The 23,850-nt window shown below is 37.9% G+C and overlaps 1 protein-coding gene and 1 long non-coding RNA gene across 8 annotated transcripts in view; one reads left to right on the top strand and one right to left on the bottom strand.

The window, feature by feature from the left end:
• Positions 1-23,850, top strand: part of LOC134754192 (protein AF-10) — a 168,543-nt gene that overhangs the window by 60,055 nt on the left and 84,638 nt on the right. For 4 of the 7 annotated variants that reach the window (XM_063690334.1, XM_063690330.1, XM_063690331.1 and 1 more), the window contains 2 exons: positions 8,454-8,549; positions 14,896-14,958. The exons of 1 other annotated variant lie outside the window; for it this stretch is intronic. In XM_063690334.1, the coding sequence (XP_063546404.1) occupies positions 8,454-8,549; positions 14,896-14,958 (159 nt within the window). The remainder of the gene's footprint in view (positions 1-8,453; positions 8,550-14,895; positions 14,959-23,850) is intronic. 2 more of the 7 variants (XM_063690333.1, XM_063690332.1) reach the window with 2 other exon arrangements.
• LOC134754500 (uncharacterized) overlaps positions 1-23,850 on the bottom strand; it is a 92,458-nt gene that overhangs the window by 41,176 nt on the left and 27,432 nt on the right. The window lies entirely within an intron of this gene.

The following is a 23,850-nucleotide window of genomic DNA, read 5'->3' as shown; positions in this document are numbered from 1 at the left end:
GCATATGTCGAAAATGTAAAGGGCCATAATTATGTACTGTAAAACGTTGTACAATAATGTACTAATAATAAAGTAGTAATTGTAAAATAAAATAAAACTTTTTTATATTTTTTTTTTTTTTTGGATTCAAGTACAGTGAGTAACAACATTGCATGGCCTTCTAATTATAACTATTATAGAAAACGGGATATTTATCATGTTTATTTATACTATTTATTTCTTGATATTTTTGCCGGTCTTGCAAGACCGGTCGTTGTGGAGATCCCTTGGGGAAGCCTATGTCCAGCAGTGGATGTCTTGTTGGTGTAGATGGATTCACACGACAAATGAAATAACATTTTTTCATATTTGTTATCCGTAGTTGTCCCTGTACCTGAAAGAAAAATAATATCATGATAGCACAATATTTCTAATGTTATAGGAAGAAAGATGATGCAACAATATGGATTCTAATAAAGTTATCACTTACTTACCTGGTAGTAATAATTGTATTTTTCATTCATATACAAAATTCCATCATTTTCAACCCCAGGAAAGTTTATATTTTATTGCAGTGAGGATGTCCTGATTTTTTCTGGCTAATGAAGGAAAATATTTTATTTCCAAGAATGCCTTCATTTTGCACAATACCTACAAAAAACCTAGAGTTAGTGACACATTGACTATTCGGCAACCAAAACAGTAATAATTACATTATATAGGTATTGTTCACTGCTTATTATCATACCATTACGGAAGAAGTGAGAATTATTTTCTAACAAGATCGGCACGAGAAAATTACAATGTACAATGAAGGAGTGAAACTGTACCTTACGAAACTTCACCATCATGAATTCCGCTTCAATTGAGTCTGAATTTTCCTGGATTTTCGCGGACCAGAATACCGATGATTTTTGTAACTTGATTTAGACGTTGCTATCAGTGTCAACACTGTCAACAAAAAATGCACTAAACATGACGGCACTGCAAATCCTGCCAGGTCGGCCAGGCAACGTCGCCAACGTCATAGAGCGGCAACGCCGCACACAACGTTTTTGTACACGACATTTGTGACACACACATACGTAAAATTGATGAAAAGATTACGTTATTTTATTTATGTATGATTTCTGTATGAAACAAAGTTTTTCTATTAATTTAGCGCAAACGAATATTCGAAAGTAGATAAATGAGCAAATATTTGTGTAGTAATAGTGTGTAGTGCCTTAATTAAAGCAGATTGAATTTTGTATGAAAATCGAACCACCTTAAAATAGATTTCCTGTTTATTTTAGGTTAATATGTTACGATCCAAATAAGAAGTTCATTTTCTGTCTAGCGGCGCCACAGCACAAACTAATCTTTTTTTTTATTCAAAGAAAAAATGTGGGGCCAAACTAATGTCATGTCACAAACTCTAGTGGCGCCACCTAGTAGCAAAGTTTGGCAGCCGCCTTCCCCATTGTGCGGGTGTCCTGGCGCCAAGCCGGGGCTGCCGGGGAGCGCCATGGTAGAGTGTACTCGATCCCATGGCGCCCTCACAAACGGCAAAGAGGATATGAAACGCCGGAGTGAGTTTAGTGGGTAGGGCCAGGTTCTCCCTCCCCTCTCGCCAGTTGAGAGGGGACAGGAGCGGCGAGTCCCACACACTCCCCCATCAATGACCTTCTCGCGGCCGGGGGGACGGTGCGTAACAGCATTCGCCCACTCCGTTAACAAAAAAAAAAGAACTGCAGTAATATCCCCTATTGAAAATGACATGACTGAATGGATTATTCCAAAATACATACCAAGTGACTGAATATCCTCTCTATAATGTTAAAAAATAATTAACCAGATATATTCAAAAATAAAAAAAGTACATCAAGTTGAATAACAGTATAATTATTTTCTGTTACATTAAACTGCAACTATTATTAAAACAAATAAAAAACCTGTCTTTACATATTTTTTTGAAATGGTCTTTTCATTAGCTTTCATTCGGTACCTACCCATATTGCTATAGTAAGAAAAAAAACCAATCCCCCTCCCTCCCTGTTTTCATTAGCGGGCGCCATTTTCAAAATTTATATAGCCTATGTCACTACCAGAATTGACACAATTCTGAAGAATTCAACCACACCTCATATGTCAAAAACCGTCCAGTCGTCTGGGCTGTAGGGCGTGCCAAATAAATACATACCCACGCTCGAAAAAGATTACCCTCCTTCTGATGCAGTCGGGTAAAACTACATTTCCAGTAGAAAAATAGTATAAAATGGTATTTTGCCCTACAGCCCAAACGTCTGGACGGTTTTTAACATATGAGGTGTGGTCGAATTCAGGGATGTTGCGAATATTCGCATCAGCATCCGCAACTTCGGAACTTCCGCATTATTTTCAACATCCGCATCCGCATAAAATCGATGCGGAGCTTAATGCGGATGTGGAACAGGTAGGTACAGGAACGTCTTAGCGGCGCCGTAAGTGCTAGGTAATTTCGTGATTAGCCAATAGGAATCTCGTTTCGTTTTTGTGATTCGTCGATCGAGCACTTTAACCTATGACGGACAGCGACAAGAAGTGAAAAGTTTGTTTTATTTGAACTTTAGTATAGTAATGCGATTGTGGGGCACCTATATTATTGTTCAAATACTAATGGTTTGGTTTTTTTTTTAATAAAAATTACTAAAGTGTAATATTTGACGTTTTTTATGTGCCTAATCTCGACATCCGCATCCGCATCCGCGGATGTGAGCCTTTAAAAATCCGCATCCGCGAATGTCAAAAAATCGGCATCCGCAACGTCCCTGGACTCGAATTCGTTAGAATTATGGTAGTAACAAAGGCTTTATATACATTTTGAAAATGGCGCTCGCTAATGAAAAAAGGGCGGGTAAGTAAAAAAAAAAACAATACCCCCCGGTTTTGTGTTTTTTTTACTATAGCAATATGAGTACCGAATGAAAGCTAGTGAAAAGAACATTTTAAAAATATATGTTTTTAATCAGGTTTTTTATTTGTTTTAATAATAGTTGCAGTTTAATGTAACCGAAAATTATACTGTTATTCAACTTGATGTACTTTTTTTATTTTAGGATATATCTGGTTATTTTTTTTACATTATATAGAGGATATTCACAGTCACTTGGTATGTATTTTGGAATAATTAATTCATTCAGTCATTTTCAATTTAGAGCAGTTCAGTCAACTGTGGATTGTGAAATTTTTGAACGTTTTCTAATGATTTGTTAGACCAAGTAGTGAAAATGTTACAGTATGTTATATATTTGTGATCTACTCACAAAGCCCTTTCATTTGGTACCCACACGGTATGTTTAAAAGAAAAAAGTAAAAAGACTTTGTACTGCCGACTTTATGATGTCACAGCAGCTACCCCCACCACTTTCGCGCTTGTCATCTCATATATTTGTGTTCAGGACATTATACTAAATGCACTAGTACCAAATATACCCATCTCCGAGACGACATGAGCGAAAATCGATTTCTAGAAGACTTCTAGACCAAAAACCGACCCTCTATATGAAGTTCATTTCGATCTCACTGGCAGTCATTTAATCTACAAATAAAGAGTGCTGGGCGCGTAGCCAACGTGCCAATCGTTAACGCTCCGTAGCGTATTGTAGTCATCTCTCTCTATCACTCTTCCCCATTAGTATGACAGTGACAGTTGCGTTTCGTTCGCTACGGAGCGTTAACGATTGCACGTTGGCTACGCACCCTGGAGTAGAAAAATACTATTTTAGGATGCCGCATATTACAAACCAGGCCCTCAAAAATAGTTTTGTTTATTAAAAGATCGCTTACAAAAGTCGTTTGACTAAAGCTGGCGTGAACTGTGGCCTATCCCACAAAACTTTACAAGTGTACAATTTGACAAGATTGTTAAATTGTAAACAAAAAATGTACCACAATAATTCCAAATATGTATTCGTTACAAGTTTGCAGTGTACAAATATGTCACTTTTGTGAAAGCGTATCACAAAGAATAAAGGTATGTCACGACAGCTACATAATTTGTCAATATACAAGCGAAAAATTGTAATGTTACAACTACAAATATGTAACAATTTATTTAGCTCCTTTGATGTTGAAGGTAGTTTCACTTTGTACGCAATACGCAATAATTACATCTATTATAATTATATACATTACGAGCATTAATTGATTACCTACGTACCTCATACCAACTGTCATTACATCCAGGGTCATAAATTAAATTAAAAATAAGTAAAATTGGGGTAATTTATATGAGATTCATGACACCTAGGATCGCCAATTTTAACGGTTGATGAAGTAGCATATCAATCGATAGGGCTTTTAAAGTAACATTGAGTTTTGGCCGTTTTTAGGGTTCCGTATCAAAAGGGTAAAACGGGACTCTATTACTAAGACTCCGCTGTCCGTCCGTCTTGCAATAAATGTGATTATACTTAGCAAGAGGGTGGGACACACGTTTAGAGAATTGTTAACTTGTAGGTACAATTCTACATATATGTATAATTATTACTACAATATAGTGTAGCACTAAACAATTGTCAGCTACAAATTTGTACATTTTCCGGAAAATATATGTATCGTATGTAAAGTTTTGTGATACAATAAATTGTAGACTTGTCGATACAATTTACATATATGTAAGAATTTTCCACTACAAATTTGTTACTTGTATATTTTGTGGTACGCACACTTGTATTATTACAAACTTGTAACTTGACACTTGTAAAATTGTAATTATAAGTTTTGTGGGATAGGCCACTGATCGAAGAAGTTACTACCAGTTGATTTGTCAGGACCTTACGTCGAACTACAGCGGGCATTTTGCGGGCATGTCACTTCGTAAGGTTCACATATCAATTTTCGAGTTGTCACATTAAAGTATTTGTACTTAGTATTTCGTACCTAGTATTTGTAATGTGCAAATCCAAATACCTTAGCAACTAAGGCTGTACGTTAGTTAGGTATCTATTAGTTTATATCCCTTCAATTTTAAATAAAAATAAGACTGAATAATCTGTCGTATATTTGATTTAAAAACTTACTTATTATGCAAATACACCGTGTTTTTTTTATTTCCGTTAATTTTAAGGGGAGATTCTTCAGGTTAAATAAAGTTAATTTCTCTAAGAAACTAGTGTTTAAACTCTTACGGTTTTTGAGATATTCAATAAATAAATTTAATTGCTAAACCTGTGTAAACAATTCTTCATTGCCTCCAAATTTTATTTATTTTTTAAGTTTCGTCAGTAAAGAGTTTTCCATTGATAGCTATTCACTACAAGAAGGTTACTAAGGTGAGTTAGTTTGACAGTTCCGACATTACCTACTTTTCTTTCATTATGTGTCACACTAACTTTAACGTAACTCTAAAGGACCTTTTACGATGCAATATTCATTTATTTTGTATGAAAATGGAATAAAATAGTTTTTTTCGAATTTTACAAAAAAGCGATATACCAGGTAGCTTCTATTAATGTACCAATCAACGTGTCGAATTTAACGGAAATCAAAAAAAAAAAACGGTGTATATTAATATTTTTTCCAATATACCTATATACCTTTCCGTGACTTAAGTTCGGACTGCTGTCGTAGTATCCTATCCTATCCATTTCAATACGTATTTAGGTGTGCAAATTAACAAATAAAGCAAATCTTTCTATTAAATAGACGCAACTGCACCAACAAATACAAGTATGAACATCAGTCATATTAATGACGCATGTCAGCTATTTATTTGTTTTTTAGATGGCCACTTAAATGGGCTTATCAATTGTCACTTCAAAGAGTATTACACATTAAAGATTAACTGATTAATACATGATAACAGGTAACTATTACAAATACCAACTACTACTAACATGTATTCGTAAGTTAAGATGTTTTTTTGTAAACCTTACCAAATGACTTGCCCGCAAAATGCCCGCTGTAGTGCGACGTATGGTCAGGACGTCCTTCACATATTAATAGAAATCATTTCATTCGCATAGCATTGGTAATAGACGGAGAGCTGGTAGAAATTTGGAGTAGGTCATTGAGGCAAGCTGAAAAATTTGCCTGATACTTCTGCTATCTTACCCTATCTCAGCACTGCAAGTCTGGCTGCAGGGTAGCGCCTTTTTTTTTCATCCCTTAATCAACCCTTAAATTTTTTAAGTTTTTTTTTGTGCCTAAATAATGTTCTTGAGGCAATCTGTAATCTACAAGTGAAAATTGAATATCTACAGCCATAAAAAAATTATGCCACACGATTTGGCCGGGTCTTTAACCTTGCCAGACGCGTGCAAAATAATTTTTCAAAGAATTCAAAAAAGGTTCTTGAGGTAATCTGTAATTTTTACAGGTTAAAGTTAAGTATCTAAATACTCATAAAAAATAAGTCAGACGATTTGGTCGGGGCTTTCTACTTGCCAGATGATCTAGAAAGTTACGTATGGCACTTACTCGCACGCAAAATTAAGTTTGTTATCCTGTATAAATGTATGCTAATACAGTTATTTTTGTAGTGCAGTAAATTAAAGGTAAAAAAGATACAAATTAGGATGTACGATGTGATTGTAATTATGAAATAATTTCTATATGTAATATGCCCACACCCTATTCATACCCATAATCATCATAAATATACACATCTTCATACTCACAATCACATCGTACATCCAAATTTGTACCTTTCTACCTCTAATTTTCTGCACTACAAAAATAACTTTGTAACGTATACATTTATACAGGCTAACAAACTTAATTTTGCGTGCGAGTAAGTGCCATACGTCATCTGGATCTGAATAGGAAAAAAAAAAGTTCGGATACTAACTAGGGTGCCTACAAAAAATGCCCGACGACCGTATAGATGTAATAAGTGCTTAAGCTAGAGATAGCCCCTTAGTGTTGCAGTTAGTCAGTGTCTGTAAATTTATTGTCTCTGACAAATGGTAATACGCTACATATTAAATATATTAATAACGGGTCACTTCACTCGCGTATTTGAAGTCGAAAAACGCTATTAATATATTCAATATGTCTGTATCTCACGGAAGTTTTGTTGGTAATACGCTAGGTTCTGGTTCTAAATCATCTGGCAGGTAGAAAGCACCTACCAAATCGTCTGGCTTAAATTTGTTATGACTATTTAGATACTTAACTTTAACCTGTAAAAATTACAGCTTGCCTCAAGAACCTTTTTTTGAATTTGGGGGCGTTCGAAAATTACGTAACGGAGTTTTCAAAGATTTGTGACCCCCTCCACCCCGTGAAACGCGCCGTAACGTTTTCCTGTATCCCCCCCTCCCCCCTACCTAAAAGTTACGTAACACCAAAGTGGTTTTTACCTAAAAGTCACAATTATGTTTAGGAAAGTATAATCATAAAATTGAAGAAATGAGCGACCGTGTATTAGGAATGTTATAGCATGAAAGTAAAGGAAGCGAAAGAGGTATGTCAGGATTGTAGCAAGTGGAAATCCGTGGTCTCAGCCTACCCCTCCGGGACATAGGCGTGATTATAATGATATTTATTTAAAAAAAAAACATGTTACGTAACCCCTGGTTCCAACCAGCCCCTGTAACGCATCGTAACGTTTTACAAGACCCCCCCCCCCAATTGCGTTACGTAATATTTGTACGCCCCCTTTTTTGAAATAGTATTTTGCACGCGTCTGGCAAGGTTAAAGACCCGGCCAAATCGTCTGGCATAATTGTTTTAGGCTTATTATTAACCAGGTAACTAAAATATTAAGAGAGAGCCTAAAAATTTATATAAGCTCCAAATATAAGCATCATAATCTTTAAAAATGTAAGGGTTGATTTAGACCCGCTACCCTGCAGCCAGACTTGCGGTGCTGAGGTAGAGTAAGATAGGAGAAGTATATCAGGCAAATTTTCAGCTTGCCTCAAGGACCTACTCCAAATTTCTACCAGCTCACGGACCATCAACTCGGTCTGATATTTTCGACTTTAGGTAGGATATTCTGTTTTTATTTTATTTTATTGTTTTGGTTATTACAATATATTTTACGATATTTATAGGCAAGAATCTCGGGCTAGTACCTAGATAAATACTTCCTCAGTCTACGCTTACGCTTCTGTTGTTCGTTACTCTATTATCATTTGTAAGGTCAAGCCGCTTTTACCGACGTGGAATCGTTTAAGGTCGGAATGTAAGGTCTGAGAAGTTCGTCTCCAACAACGTGATCCTAGTCTTGTTGTCAACGATTGCGCTTCGTGCTAAATTCCAGGTTGCATTGGTACGCTGTCAGCAACGTATCAATACAACCGGCTGACCCCGTACCAAGACGGGATCAGCCGCCGAATGAGTGTCTTGACAGAATTGAATATAGAGCCGTAGATATCCAAATGGCTCCAATCGCGACAGTAGCGTAGCGGCGAAAGCCGATTCCACGTCGATAAGTGTGGTGAGGCCTAAGACGTTGGTTGAATGCTAGCACATTGGTACGGCTAATGATGGCGTGGGTTGTGTAGGGCGTGAAACGCGAGCGCGACAGGCCGGCGTCCCTGCTCGTGTCGGTGCCTTTGCCGTCCACCAGCCACGGACTCAACCTCAGCGCCCAAGCACAGGTTATTTTCAAGACCACTACCACAGCCCTTATTTAATCGAAACTAATTACAGGTCTAGAAAAGAAAATTTAAGTAAAAAGTCATTCTTATAAAAAAATACATTATTTGTGTAATAACTGGAGGTGGGTGATGCATAAATAGTATTATCAGAAGCTAGTAAATATAAAAAACCGGCCAAGTGCGAGTCGGACTCGCCAACCGAGGGTTCCGTACTTTTTAGTACTTGTTGTTATAGCGGCAACAGAAACACATCATCTGTGAAAATTTCAACTGTCTAGCTATCACGGTTCTTGAGATACAGCCTGGTGACAGACAGACGGACAGCGGAGTCTTAGTAATAGGGTCCCGTTTTTTACCCTTTGCGTACGGAACCCTAAAAACCAACAACCTCTATTCAATACTGAGTTCCCCTCGTGCCTTATCATTGTTTTGGTTTTTTTATACTACGTCGGTGACAAACAAGCATACAGCCCGCCTGATGATGATAAGCAGTCTCCGTAGCCTATGGACGCCTGCAACCCGGATGTTACATGCGCGTTGCCGACCCTAACACTCCGCACCCTCGTTGAGCTCTGGCAACGTGGCAACCTGACTCACCATTGCGATTTTTGATTTTACTATTATTTGAGCCGATTTTTATTATGTTGTCGTTTTTTCCTCATCATATTTCGATGAAATTTGGTGAATAGATAGAATTTAAAAGAATTTTAACTAAACACATATTAGAGCGTCGGTTTTTTGTCTAAAAGTCTTCTAGAATTCGATTTTCGCTCATCTCATCTCGGGCATGGGTACATTTAGTGTCAGTGCATTCAGTATGATATCCTGAACACAAATATATGAGATGACAAGCGCGAAAGTGGTGGGGGTAGTTGTTGTGACGTCATAAAGTCGGCAGTACAAAGTTTGTTACTTTTTTCTTTTAAACATACCTTGTCATCTCATATATTTGTATTTAGGACATCATACTGAATGTACTGATATCAAATATACCCATGTACGAGACGACATGAGCGAAAAGTAACCTACTACTGTTCGGCCACCCTACTATATCACAAACCCGCTATGATGCTTTCAAAATGTACAACTAATGGCCAGTATTAAGATAAACTGGTTTGTTACAACAAAGTTCTTATCTGTGAAAATGTTTTGCTTATATCAAAATCGATTTGGCAATGACATTCAAATTTCGTCTCAAAAAAAAAGCAATTTGATTTGATCCTAATATCAATCGAGAGATGACGTTTTATTCGAAATGAAATGTCAATTGCAAACAATTTTGACAAATCTCGCATGTTCGTTGGTATCGAACCGAACGATATGGCAATCGGCCCCAGACTCTAGTTTGTCTCTGAATAAAAAAAAAACCGGGCAAGTGCGGGTCGGACTCGCGCACTAAGGGTTCCGTACCATTACGCAAAAAACGGCAAAAAAATCACTTTTGTTGTATGGGAGCCCCACTTAAATATTTATTTTCACCTCAGCAGCTCGAATAAGCCTACTTTCGTCACTCCCTGGAGTGAGGAGAGTGCGACTTTCCTCACTCCAGGGAGTGAAACAATGTAGCCTTTTAATTTAGTGAAGGCCATGAACTTCATACTTTTATTACATTTTTTTATGGTATGGTACGGTACGGTACGGTCCGGTCCGGTCCGGTCCGTCGTCTCGTCTTGTATCATATCGTATCGTATCTTATCGTATCGTACATATTATAATACTTTTTTTTCTGTTTATTCTGTGTAATTCGAAATACATTTTAACCTTTAATATGTTCTCACTACTGAGGTGAAAAATTATGTGTGCAACACGAGAGCAAAGTTATTATACATCTCGTGTTTTTGAGTCCCTCGCTACGCTCAAGATTCTACCTTAGAATCACTCGCTTCGCTCGTGATTCAATTATAGAATCTTTCGCTTTCTCGGGACTCAAAATAAACACTCGCAAGAAAAACCAACTTTCCTCTCTTGTTGCACAAATATAGGTAACTATTTAATCTGTTTTTAGTATTTGTTGTTATAGCGGCAACAGAAATACATCATCTGTGAAAATTTCAACTGTCTAGCTATCACGGTTCATGAGATACAGCCGGGTGACACACTAACAGACAGACGGACAGAGGAGTCTTAGTAATAGGGTCCCGTTTTTACCCTCGGGGTACGGAACCCTAATAAAATAGTAGATTGTACAACAAGGGCACAAAGCGATTTACTTTTATACGAGGTAATTTATTGTTCCGAGCGTAGCGAGGACCAATATAGCCGAGGATAAAAATAGGCATTTGTGCCTGAGTTATACACACTGCTTTTCACTTCGATTGTGAGTAAAATAAAACAATGGCAAACAAATAAAATACATTTCCTCCACACTCGACGACATTATTAAAAATAACAATCGTAAAACAGCAACAAATTGCAAAGCCGCAACAAGAGCTTCCCGCCAATATTCTTTTTTTTTTTAATTTTTAACACGTGATATTTACCTTAAGCCCACTGCACACTCGTGTGCGAATCGCGGCGCAAAGCCGCGAACGCGAGTGTGGTGTCGATTTCGCTGATTAGCGAACTGTCCACACTCGCGTTCGTGGCTTCGCGCCGCAATTCGTGTGGAGAGGGCTTTAAGTCTTTATTCATACTGTCAAATTATAACTGTAATGAGACGACAACGTACTAGAATGAAAATATTTATTTTATGAATTAACAGTTAAACTTATAATGCGTTAGGGGCGCGAGGCGTCCACTCGGATGCCCGTGTTAGGTTGCCTAAGTATGTACTGTCGCGGGTGCCGCGGTAGTACCTATGGGAGAGCTCTGTCCGTCACGGGTGGCCGCGGTGTACTGAATGCCGGGCTCTCGTTCTTCTTTCACACCTCCGTGGAGGGGCGAGTTGCCTTCCCATCCCTGCGGGGGATTTTCGGCGGTTTCTTGCCGCCGCCCGTTACAACGGGCGGGTCATTTTCGTGCCTCTTTCTGGGCGTGGCTTCTTTTGGCCGTGGCTGGCCATTCGTGATTGCCTGTCATGGCTTTATGTTGCTGTTGACTTGGGCCTGCTTGCAGCTAGAGGCTTGCGGCTCCTCTCAGCTGCTGGGGCCCTCGTCCTCCTCGGCTGCTGGCACCAGTGCCCTGGGGAGCTGGCGCTGACGGTGGCGGTTGTCCGGCGGGCGTGCGTGGAGCGGCGCGATGCCCTGTAGGTGGAGGTATCGGGAGTGGTCGGCGCGCTCGAACATCCTGCTCGAGAGGTGGCCGATGAAGGTGTCCAGGCTCTGCCACTTCAGTCCGTTGTGGATGTCTATGTTCCGCACGTAGCGGGGGGCGTTGACGATCGTGCGTAGGGTCGCATTCTCCTGCGCACGCAGTCTCTTTTTATTGGTTTCAGCCGTTAGAGCGTACCAGGCTGGAGCTGCGTACGTCAGGCGGGACCGCACATAGGTCTTGTAGATCCCCAGCTTCGTGCGGCGGGGGAGGCTGCTGCGGAGCACTGGACGGAGCAGGGTGCGAGCGCATTTCACGCGCTTTACCACCTCGTCCACGTGCGGCTTCATTGTAAGCCGATGATCAAGTGTCACTCCAAGATACTTGATAGTCGGCTGCCAGGCGATCTCCTCTCCTTGCAGACGGAGAGGTGGTGGGGGCTTGTTAGTGAAGCCGGTGAGCATTGCCTGCGTCTTCCCAACGTTGACCGATAGCCTCCACCTGGACAGCCAGTCGGGGAGGGCGTCGAGGGACCTCTGGATCTTCTTGGCAGCAAGTTTGGGGTTCATGGACGCGACGACAAGTGCCGCCTCGTCCTCGTAGAGGCCCAGCTTGGCGTCCGGTCGCGTCTTTGAGTGGGCGAATCGAGTCCCGCGTCGTGCCGACTTGACGGCATAGACGGTGGATGGAGGGGACATCACCGTCTATGGACGCGATGTGACTCTCCCAGCTCTCCGCAGTATGGTCGCACAGCTCCTTTTGGACTCGCTTGACGAGCTTGTTTAGCTCGACTCGGAGTGTGGGGCATCTGGTGGTCTGCCATCTCCTCCTCAGGACGTGCTTCCGCTTTATAAGATCCAAGATCCTTTGTGGCAGGAGACGGCGTCTCCCGTCACTCTGGATGGTGTGCGAGGCTGAATTGAGCGCGTCCTGGATGTTGGAGGTGATGGTGGTGGCTGCTGTCTCCACTTCTTCAGCTGAGGAGACCGCCATGGTCTGGGGTTTCCCCTCCATGGCATCTGCGTACGTCTCCCAGCAGGTGCGGCGTAAATGAGAAAATTAAAATATAAAGTTTTTTAAACTATATTGTGTTACATATCAAATGAAAGAGCTCATTATGAGAAACTCAAAAAAAGACAAAAAATGACCGCCCCCCCCCCTTTATCTCCGAATCCGAAACTACTGGGTCTAAAATTTTGAAAAAAATACACAAAATAGTTATTTACCTACAGATCACAGGAAAACCTATTAGAAATGTGCAGTCAAGCGTGAGCCGGACTTAATTACTTAGTTTTTGATCCGACCCCTACGGGTATTTTTAAGACATTTCACTCACGTTTCACATAAAAAATACATTGTTTAAATTGTGTAATGTACGGAACCCTTGGAACGCGAGTCCGACTCGCACTTGGCCGGTTTTTTTAGTGAAACTTTTATTCTATCGCCTCAAATTTTTTGGTTCGTCTTTAGCATGTCGCATTACAGAATCACAGCATTAGTAAAATTCTACTTTAGAGTCTTTAAAATAAGCTTTATCGGACTAAGGTTAATACTTAATTCACGAAGGCTGATATTTGCTTGTAATTTTGTACAAAATTTTAAGGACAGTAGAGCATATTAACCTTAAATACTGTAAGGTTTAATACGTAAAACTCTACGATGAATGGCAAATAGTCATACATTATAATAGGAAGTTTACAGTCACATACGACTTTTTGTTTTCGAACGTCACGGTCGTCACGATTCCGTCAAACAATTCCCAACAGCTGGCTATTCGCAAGCATGTTAGACATCTCGAAAACCCTAGTGTAACGTGACCGTGAGATCCTTAACAACCTATGCGTAATCGGAGAGCTTACTTATACCGGTTTCTTTAGTCCTTGACTCGCGTATGATAAGTAAGCGATATTAATAATTAATTACAGCGCCTTTCCGTGTTGAGTAGCTGAATTACATTGGCCTTGGGCGAGCTTTTGTAAGATAGTTAAAGAGGATATTTATTAAGTTAACATTAAAAACGCGATTTTAATACGCAGAATCGAATAATTTTCTGAAATTTTTCAGTTAAATGCCTACAATCCAAGGAAAAGTTTCACTTGCATCGTGGTTTCCTGAAAACACATAATTACTTTTTTGTTAGGATTTCGTGTTTAAGCCGCCCAGAATGAGGAGCTCTTCAAACTATAGTACATTTCGATGCTAGTGCGGAAAGTATGTCATTAGAATGACATTTCCGCACGTGTATCGAACGACGTTTTTTAATACAGTTGCGAAAAAATAATAAAAACAACAAGTAAGGAATAAAAACTTTGGAAACTTAAAACATGCTTGCAGGAAGAAAAAACGCCCCTTCTTTGACAGTCGTTTCGGCAGCTATTCCTACCTCTACCCTCCATAGCTATTCCGTTCTATCCAGGCAACTTATTAAGAACGGTTTTTCAATATTCAATATTAAAAAATAAACGTGTTATAATGATGAAGAGGTAAGTAATAAAATACGAAATATGTATATTTTTCGTATTCTTACATTAACAGTAGGTTTTAATGTTGATTACGACGTTTAAAGGAAACTAATATTAACACTCATCAATAAGTAGTCATGAATTGGAACAAGTATAAATTTAAAAAAAATGCTAAAGTAAAAAGCACTAGTTAGCGAAAACCAACTTTCCGCACGCTAAACAGCTACGTAATTTACGTAGCTGTTTAGCGTGCGGAAAGTTGAGTTTTCGCGAACTTAAAGTAGCACTTTTTGAGCAACTGTATTAAAAAGTAGTTTTTTATTTTTAGTGAAGGCTATGAACTGCCACTTCATACTTCGGGGTCTATTACAAATTCGAAATACATTTTAACCTTTAATATGTTCTCACTACTGAGGCGAAAAATTATATGTGTCACACGAGAGCAAAGTTATTTTACATCTCGTATTTTTGAGTCCCTTGCTACGCTCAAGATTCTAACTTAGTCACACGCTTCGCTCGTAATTCAATTATAGAATTTTTCGCTTACTCGGGACTCAAAATCAACACTCGCAAGAAAAACCAACTTTCCTCTCTTGTTGCACAAATACCTATTGTAGGGTCGATGTTTGTTGCTAACAATTTATTTTAATAATTACTTACCCGTATTAAACATTTTCAATTTATATTCAACAAAGGTAACAGCACCACCAGAGATGTCGGCACCTTCGCCTCATATATTCCATCAACCCCAAAAACAGGCAAGTATTAATATAAATATACCTAACATAATTTAAATATATAGGTAGTCCGTTTTTAGGGTTCCGTAACTCAAAAGGAAAAAAACGGAATCTGTCCGTCTGTCACAGCCTATTTTCTCCGAAACTACGGGACCAATTAAATTGAAATTTGGTATACGTATGTAAGTTTGTGACCCAAAGACGGACATGTAACGTAAACAAATGAAATTTAAACATGGGGGCCACTTTTGGGGGGTAAATAAGAAAATTAAAAAACAAAGTTTTTCTAACTATATCTTGTTACATATCAAATGAAAGAGCTCATTGTGAGAATCTCAATTTTTTTTTTAATTATTTTAGGATAAACAGTTCAGAAGTTATTCAAGAAAATAGGCAAAATATTACCATTCCCTCCCATTTATCTCCAAAACTACAGGGTCTAAAATTTTGAAAAAAAAATACACCAAATAGTTCTGTACCTAGATCACAGGAAAACCTATTAAAAAAGTGCAATCAAGCGTGAGTCGGACTTAATTACTAAGTTTTTGATCCGACCCCTACGGGTTTTTATATAGTAGTTTATGCAACTGATACATAATGAGAGGCCTTAAAACACGTGTGGTTTTATGAAACGAGCGTCAGCGTAAGTACTCTAAGATGGGTTCAGAAGCCGTAGACCGTATGACCTGCATTGCTACTAGTGCTATCTGTAAAATATCTATAGACTATACCTATATACATATATATATTAAAATAATGCAATAAAAATATATTTAAAGAAATACAGTAAAAACCACTCATATTTTTAAATAAAATAACACTAAACAACTTACAAACAACTTTTCACTATTCTACTTTCATAAAAGCAAAAAACCAACAAACAAATGACAACAGTAATGGCGGCAATTCGATCCTCCGTCAAGACGAATGTTTTTTTTATTTGTAATTACAGACAAACGAATGAAGTCCCTCTTCTCATGTCACTCGAGATCAAATGTCGTGCGGTTTATATTAACCCTTAATTTGGCAAGAAACAAAATTATTAAATTTACATTAATTACATATTTTTATTTATTGTTTACATGTTTATTTTTTTTATCAAGATAATAGAAAAAAAATACCATAGTTGAAAGTTAGTACGTACTAGTAGCAGAAAAATAGTGACATTCCATGGAGTAACTTATACTAGAGCGGTACTGTCATAGTAAATTTTGTAACCCCAGTAAATTCACTGCCATCTGTCGACACACTTTAAAACTAAAAACAAATATTTATAAAAATACGATAAAATGTATTTAAATATGGATAAATGTTTTTTTTTATTTGCATTAATTATTTTTATGATTTTGACCCATGTTCTTTCACTGTTAAATATTTGTTAGGATATTACAACATAAAATAATGCATAAGCTAATTAATTTTCGCGTAAAACTATGAATAAAAGCAAAAAATACCTGGGCACAACGCAGCGTTTCCCTCTTGCTCACCATTTTGGTACAAAATTGACAGGTGTCAGTGTGCTGGCGCACAGTAAATATTTTTTTTCTAATTGGTAATTATACGAAGATTAACATAAGATTCATTCCGAGATTCTCGATCGGACCGTGCTAGATATCGGACGTTAGCCAACCTCGTGCCTAAACTCACCGCGTTCCTGAAGGCTTATACCTGAAGGATTATTCTGAAAGCTTATAGATTCCAACATTATTTAATCATTTAGCTAAGTGTTTTATCCAGAGTGTTAATTTGATTTCTTATGAGTCATTAGTGGTTTACTATTGTAAAAATTAGAAAATAAGTGTTGTTTTGAAAAGATATGTCCCGCCGAGTTTGTTGCCGGTCCCATATAGGGTTAAATCTTCTCGGGTCAAGAGGTGTACGGTTGGAACCGGAATAGCTTTGTTTGACGTTCATATAATCGCATTGTAATATGCCTACCTACTTGAATAAAGATTTGAACGTTACAAGTGATTTTGTTATTTTAAATTAAATTGTCTTTCATTGCAAGCGTGACTAGTTATTTTTATTATTTAGTACGATAGTAGGCACTAGGTTGATGAGTCCGTAGTATTATTTCATTCCTAAAAACTTTTTGCTTACATTTTTTCAAAGATAGTGTCCAGTATTTTGGACTGCGCCAAATTAAGGGTTAAAAAAACATGCTGAATTGACGATGCTGATCTGTTTTAATATCTATGGATACTAGAATATAGACCCACTTGAGTTCAGACAGCTGTTCCAAATTTAAACTCATAAGTCATAAACTTACAAAAATCTATAATGAAACAGATTTTACCTACTACCACAGATATGAAAGTTCTTATAGTAAAATTGGTTGTAATAATGCTGGTCATTTCCTACGGTTTCTGAACGCATTTTAGAGCACTAACGATATGTGCGTAGATAAAAGATATTTCACTCACGTTTCACATAAAAAAATACATGGTTTAAATTATGTAATGTTGGAACGCGAGTCCGACTCGCACTTGGGCTTGGCCGGTTTTTTTTTTTTCAGATAAAGAATTTTATAACCTTAAAAGGAGTAGTGGTAACCTTTTCCCTCCAAAATTAAATCTGAGTAACTATGAACTGAATTTTAGTGTATTTTACATATTATTGTATAGTCCGTTAACTCTCAGCATGATATTCGTTTTCGGGTGAAATCGGACGTAATCGCGTAATAGAAAATGACAGTGCCTTATAGATTTAGTTGCAATCCAACACTCAAAGAGTGCAGTCGTCTTTTCAGCCTTAAACTATATAGAGTAGTTAATACTATCAAAACTAGTAGGTAAATATTTAATTTCATATTTTTCGGCAATTTATTTCATGGGGACTCATCTCAAAAAGGGCATTTCTGTAAATGGTCAATCACGAGAAATCATATATAAAGTGTATAAATATTTTTGAAAACAAGAGGAAACTTTTAAGAAGTGATAATTGTAAATATTTTAATAAAATTCAAGACCGGGTGATAGACGTAACAGGAATTAAAAAAAATACATTAAGCGAAGCCGACCAAAAGCCTCCATCCATGCCCATTGAAACGCCTAAGAAAAAGAGACCGAAATAGGACTTAAATGTTAAATCTGGAGTTTTGATTGCGATGTAATCTAGAGGATGGTATATGATTTCCATAATAGATTCAAAGCACTCCCGAATTTGAAAAATTGAATTATTTTACCATATGAATTGAAATATTTGATTGGTATTAACAACTCTATATAATTTCCGCCAGAAGTAGTAAATGACGGTGTGACGTTCTGTTTTCAAATTGCCTGCGGACGAATTTCAAATTCTGATTCTATTTTATTTAAATTCTGATTCTATTTTATTTAAATTAATGCTGTTTTCTATGGAGCGACATGTTCACCTCGGTGACAAGCTCTTAAATAAAGAGAAAAAAAAAAATGACAAAAAGTCAAATCGCAATATAGTCATCAACCGAATATTAAGCATAATGTCATTTAATTAGGGCTTATTTTACATTGAGACAATAGGTATCCATTATCCTTAACTTTTTGCGGCAAGTTTAAAACTTTTTGTGAGTTAATAAGAGAGCAGAACAGCAGTATCACCTTTGCGTGTTACCGCCGATATCCGATGTATTTTTCTAAAATCCGAGGGTCATTCTCAGAGTTAACGGTCACCGTACCAGGGTAAATTTCAAAATCCGGCGAAAAGTTATGGTTCGGTCTTTATAAAAAAACTAGTAAGTTGTACGAGTTGCAACTTTTTTATATGTTTTTAAGAACTATTATCTTAATGTTCCTTCAATTACCATCTCCAATAACCTAAAAGTTTTTTTTATATAAAATGCTTCATGTGTCTAAAGTCATCACCGTCTACCGGGACCTTTTTGTTTGCAGTGAAAATTATCGCATACCTATCGTACGATTGCGATTTTTCTTTTAATTATATTTTCCATGTTGTTGTTTAACACATGAAAAAATATGCAATAATTCCTTCACTGATAAAGTACATTTAAAAATATTTAAAATTTTGTCACGAATATTCGTCATCACCGTCGTGATAATGTCAATGCGAGCTTATTTCCGTGTATGAACAACAAAATACCGCTAAAGGTCCTTGCCCAATTTTTTACTTTAGTATAAAAAGCAAAAAATTATTTCACTATAAAATCACATGATTGAATCGTGAGAAACATTACGAACAAATTTGTAACACGTAGTTTGTCACAACAGAGCATTATCACCGTCATGCTTTGGTTTAAAGAAGTTACGAATGATATATTAGAAATAATTACTGTTATGAATGGAAAACTAGATGAAGTTTATTGTGTGGTATAGACATAAACTACTATTATTCGTATTCTAGAAATAAAAACATGAAACTCTCAAATCGTCAACACCATACCCGTCATCACCGGGAAAAAAAATGACGACCGGTGATGATTTCATATGTATGGTGATGACGGTTCTCAGAAACTTTTCTAGTTATTTTGCTATAATTTATTGTAAAATTAAGCTGTATGTTTGAAAAACGTTCTCTATGTCTTCTAACACTATAGGTATATACCTAGTCGGCTCATAAGTTCTGTCACTGGCCTTTAAAATTTAAATTTGGAACTCCTAAAACAAAAACCGTTCTGCATTTGAATTTCGAATCTTTATTAAATATTTGAGTAGTATAATTTTGCAATTTTCTGTTTTCTTCAACATGGAGTGGACGCTTAAAGATAGCCGTACCGCAATAATTGCACTATATCGTTGTGGTCACTCGCCGACTAAAATTTTTAAGCTACTTGAAAATTTAAAATTCTCTCTAAGATTTGTGTATCGTACCATAGAAAGATACAGTGAGGTCTCTAGTTTAAATGACAAGAAAAGAAGCGGTCGTCCGCGTACAGCTAGGACTCCAGCGGTTGTACAAGCAATTAGGGCACGCATTGCCAGAAATCCCGCTAGGAAACAAAAAAGTTATGGCCCTCCAGATGGGTTTGAGCAAAAACACGGTGAAAAGAGTGCTTAATCAAGACCTGAGACTTCGTGCTTATAAACGAAAAACTGGCCATCTTCTCAATGGTCGGCTTAAAGCTTTAAGGCTTAAAAGATCTAAAGCTTTATTGAAGAAGTACGCTAAAAATAAGCACCGTTGTATACTGTTTTCGGACGAGAAAATTTTTGACATAGAAGAAAACTGTAATAAACAAAATGATAGAGTGTACGCTCGCAATAGTAAAGAAGCGTCTAATAGCATTCCCCGTATTCAAAGAGGTCATCACCCTTCATCTGTGATGGTTTGGCTGGGAGTTTCTTATGCCGGCGTCACTAGTATGCATTTTTGTGAGAAAGGAGTAAAAACTAGTGCCAAAGTGTACCAAGACACGGTGTTGACTAATATTGTGAAACCACTATCCCATACGATGTTTCTAAACCAGCATTGGGTTTTCCAGCAGGACTCTGCTCCAGCCCATAAGGCAAAGTCTACACAAGCCTGGCTCGCCTCCAATAAAATCGACTTTATACGGCATGAAGATTGGCCCTCCTCTAGCCCAGATCTTAATCCTTTAGACTATAAAATATGGCAGTATTTAGAGGAAAAGGTGTGCTCAAAACCTCATGCAAATCTAGACTCCCTGAAAAAATCTCTTGCTACGGCAGTGGCCAATATCGACATGAAAGTGGTGCGTGAATCCATTGACGACTGGCCACGAAGACTTCAAGCCTGTGTAGATAATTATGGCGGTCATTTTGAATAAATGTTATACATTTAGATTCTCTAGTTTATAAGCTTTCAAACGCTGTACAAATTATACGGAATAAACTTAAACTTTTGATTTTATTTGATACTATGTATATGACAGAACTTATGAGCCGACTAGGTAATGCCTACCTTATAAACGTAGAAAAAGATATAACTATTTCTTTCACACTAAAGGATGGTTAGGTTTTAAATTACATTTTGACTAAGTAGGCAAAATTTAGGCCACTTAGAACATTTTTTTTAAAATCCATACTAATATTATAAATGCGAAAGTCTGTCTGTCTGTCTGTCTGTCTGTGTGTTACCTCTCCACGCTTAAATCGCTGAACCGATTTAGTTGAAATTTGGTATACAGATAGTTTGAGTCCCGGGGAGGGACATAGGATACTTTTTATCCCAGAACTCACCCCTCAAGGGGATGAAAAGGGGGGTGGAAATTTGTATGGGGAATCAATAACCGCTGAACCGATTTAGATGAAACTTGGTATGGGGATAGTTTGAGCTGTGGGAAATGATATATAATAACTTTTATCCCCGAAATCATCCCTTAAGGGTGTAAAAAATGGGGTGGAAATGTATAGAGTGGACCAATTTGGGGGTGAAAAAGGATGAATTAAAAAGCAGATTTGTTTAAGAATTAAGCTACCCAAATTACTAATTCCACGCAGACGAAGTCGCGGGCAAAAGCTAGTAATCTAATACATGTAAATCGTGAAACTTTAGAGTCTGCAATTGCATATGTTATAGGCTCGTGTTATTATCATTCGGTCCAGGTTTTAAAGCACATAAAACGTTTTAATACAAGCAACATCTATTAAGCTTTAAGCGACCATAGGCTACGGTACTGGCTTACTATCGTAATGGCCTTATGTTTTTTGATCATATTACATTAATTGATGTATATAATTACAGCAATTAATAATTATACCAGGGTAGTCACCGGACCCAATACCTAACATTTTGTAACTTATGACATGCATTAAAAGTAGGGATCTTGCAACTTATAAAACACGGTTTATATATATGTCGTAGAATATGGGGGGTGGTGCGTGGTGGCCTATAGCGGTGGCGGTAGTGGGCGCAGTACATCGATGTATGCCTACACAGCTAAATAGTATACTACCACTGCTACCAGTGTATGAAATAATACTACGGACTCATCAACCTAGTGCCTACTATACTTTCGTACTGAATGATAAAATAACTAGTCACTCTAGCAACGGAAATCGATTTAATTTAAAATAAAAGAATTACAATTAAACGTTCAAATCTTTATTTAAGTAGGTGGGCATATTACAATGCGATTATGAACGTCAAACAAAGCTATTCCGGTTCCAACCGTACACCTCTTGACCCGAGAAGATTTAACCCTATATGTGACCGGCAACAAACTCGGCGGGACACATCTTTTCAAAACAACACTTATTTTCTAATTTTTACAATAGTAAACCTCTAATGACTCATAAGAAATCAAATTAACACTCGGGATAAAACACTTAGCTAAATGATTAAATAATGTTGGAATCTATAAGCTTTCAAAATAATCCTTCAGGTATAAGCCTTCAGGAACGTAGTGAGTTTAGGCACGAGGTTGGCTAACGTCCGATATCTAGCACGGTCCGATCGAGAATCTTGGAATGAATGCCGCGGAGCGGCGGAGCCTAATCGCTCCCACCAAAATGAATGTAGGCCAACTTGCTTGACCAGTTACCAACAAAACTGCCAACTCGTACCTAACTTCACGCAAGCTAAACCACTTGACGTTCCAAACCCTGTACCTAATCTTATTTCAACAAGAATGCCAATAGATGGCGTTACTCTACATAACTCGATAAATTACATTATCAACTAAGTAATACATAGCAAAACTATGCTAATCGATTGTATACAGGCGTCTAAAACTGAAATGTAACGCTGCAATGTGTCCTTCTGGAGTCACGCTCCGACACGGCCATCCTGCGGTACACACGCCCTCGTGTGTGGGTGTATGCATTTGATTCTGAAACAAAACACACAGCAGAGTATTTCAATCGCTCGGTCATTCCTGACCCACAATTTCGGTCTCATTTGTCATCAAACAAAATCAAGCTATGACTCTACATATGACTCTACATATGACTCTACATATGACTCTACATATGACTCTACATATGACTCTACATATGACTCTACATATGCGACTACATATGCGACTCTACATTGACTCTACATATGACTCTACATATGACTCTACATATGACTCTACATATGACTACATATGACTCTACATATGACTCTACGGATGATGCGCCAGTCCATCGGCTTGCTACAATCTAACAACTCATCAGAAGTTAACCACCTCAGCCGCGTAAGTGCTACTCCTCGCAAAGAGTATACTGCACATAAAAAGCAGACCACTTGCACCTCTTACATGCTCCGGAACTTCTGATGCATTATTAGACAATGCCCAGTCCATCGAGCGCGCCAAACAGTAGTGAGTGCCCAGTCCATCGGGCGTGCCTTCAGTTCATCGAAAGCAAAACAGTAAGTGAGTACCCAGTCCATCGGGCTGCCTTCAGTCCATCGAAAGCAAAACAACAGTAGTGCCCAGTCCATCGGGCTGCTTTCAGTCCATCGAAAGCAAAACAGTTAAGTAGTGCCCAGTCCATCGGGCGTACTCTCAGTCCTTCGAAAGTACAAGCTTTAAGTCCGTCGAAAGCAAAATTACATGTTAACAGTGAATCCCAAAAAGAAAATAAAAACAAGCGTTACAATCATGTTACTCAGAAACACTGGCACCACCAGCATCATTAATATCCAACTCATGGCAACCTGTACCTGTTGCTCAGGCATTTTTATAATCTGATTATGCGGGTATATTAAAGTCAAATCTGTGTCAGTATATTTTTGACCCAATTACAGACTGAAACTGAACATTACTGATCAAAATCACATAAGATCGCTTTTTACTTTAGCTTTAACATCAGGTGAACATGAGTTCTGAACAGAAGTAAAACTTCTCAAACATAATCCCAACGAAATGGGAACTGCTCACCAGCCAATAAAGTAGGTATGATGCACACGTCCGATGCTCTCCGCCTTGCAGTTGCCGTTGCTGCGGCAGATGGCGAGATGCACGATGTGGTTTTTCATAACTGGCTGTTAAATGCTCCAGCACAGAAGATACTGCACAGCTGCTTCAGGCGT

The sequence above is a fragment of the Cydia strobilella genome, chromosome Z (assembly GCF_947568885.1).
Source record: "Cydia strobilella chromosome Z, ilCydStro3.1, whole genome shotgun sequence".
In the NCBI taxonomy this organism is placed as follows: domain Eukaryota; kingdom Metazoa; phylum Arthropoda; class Insecta; order Lepidoptera; family Tortricidae; genus Cydia; species Cydia strobilella.
Note: the sequence above shows the minus strand (reverse complement) of the source record. Positions and strands in the feature narration are given on the sequence as shown.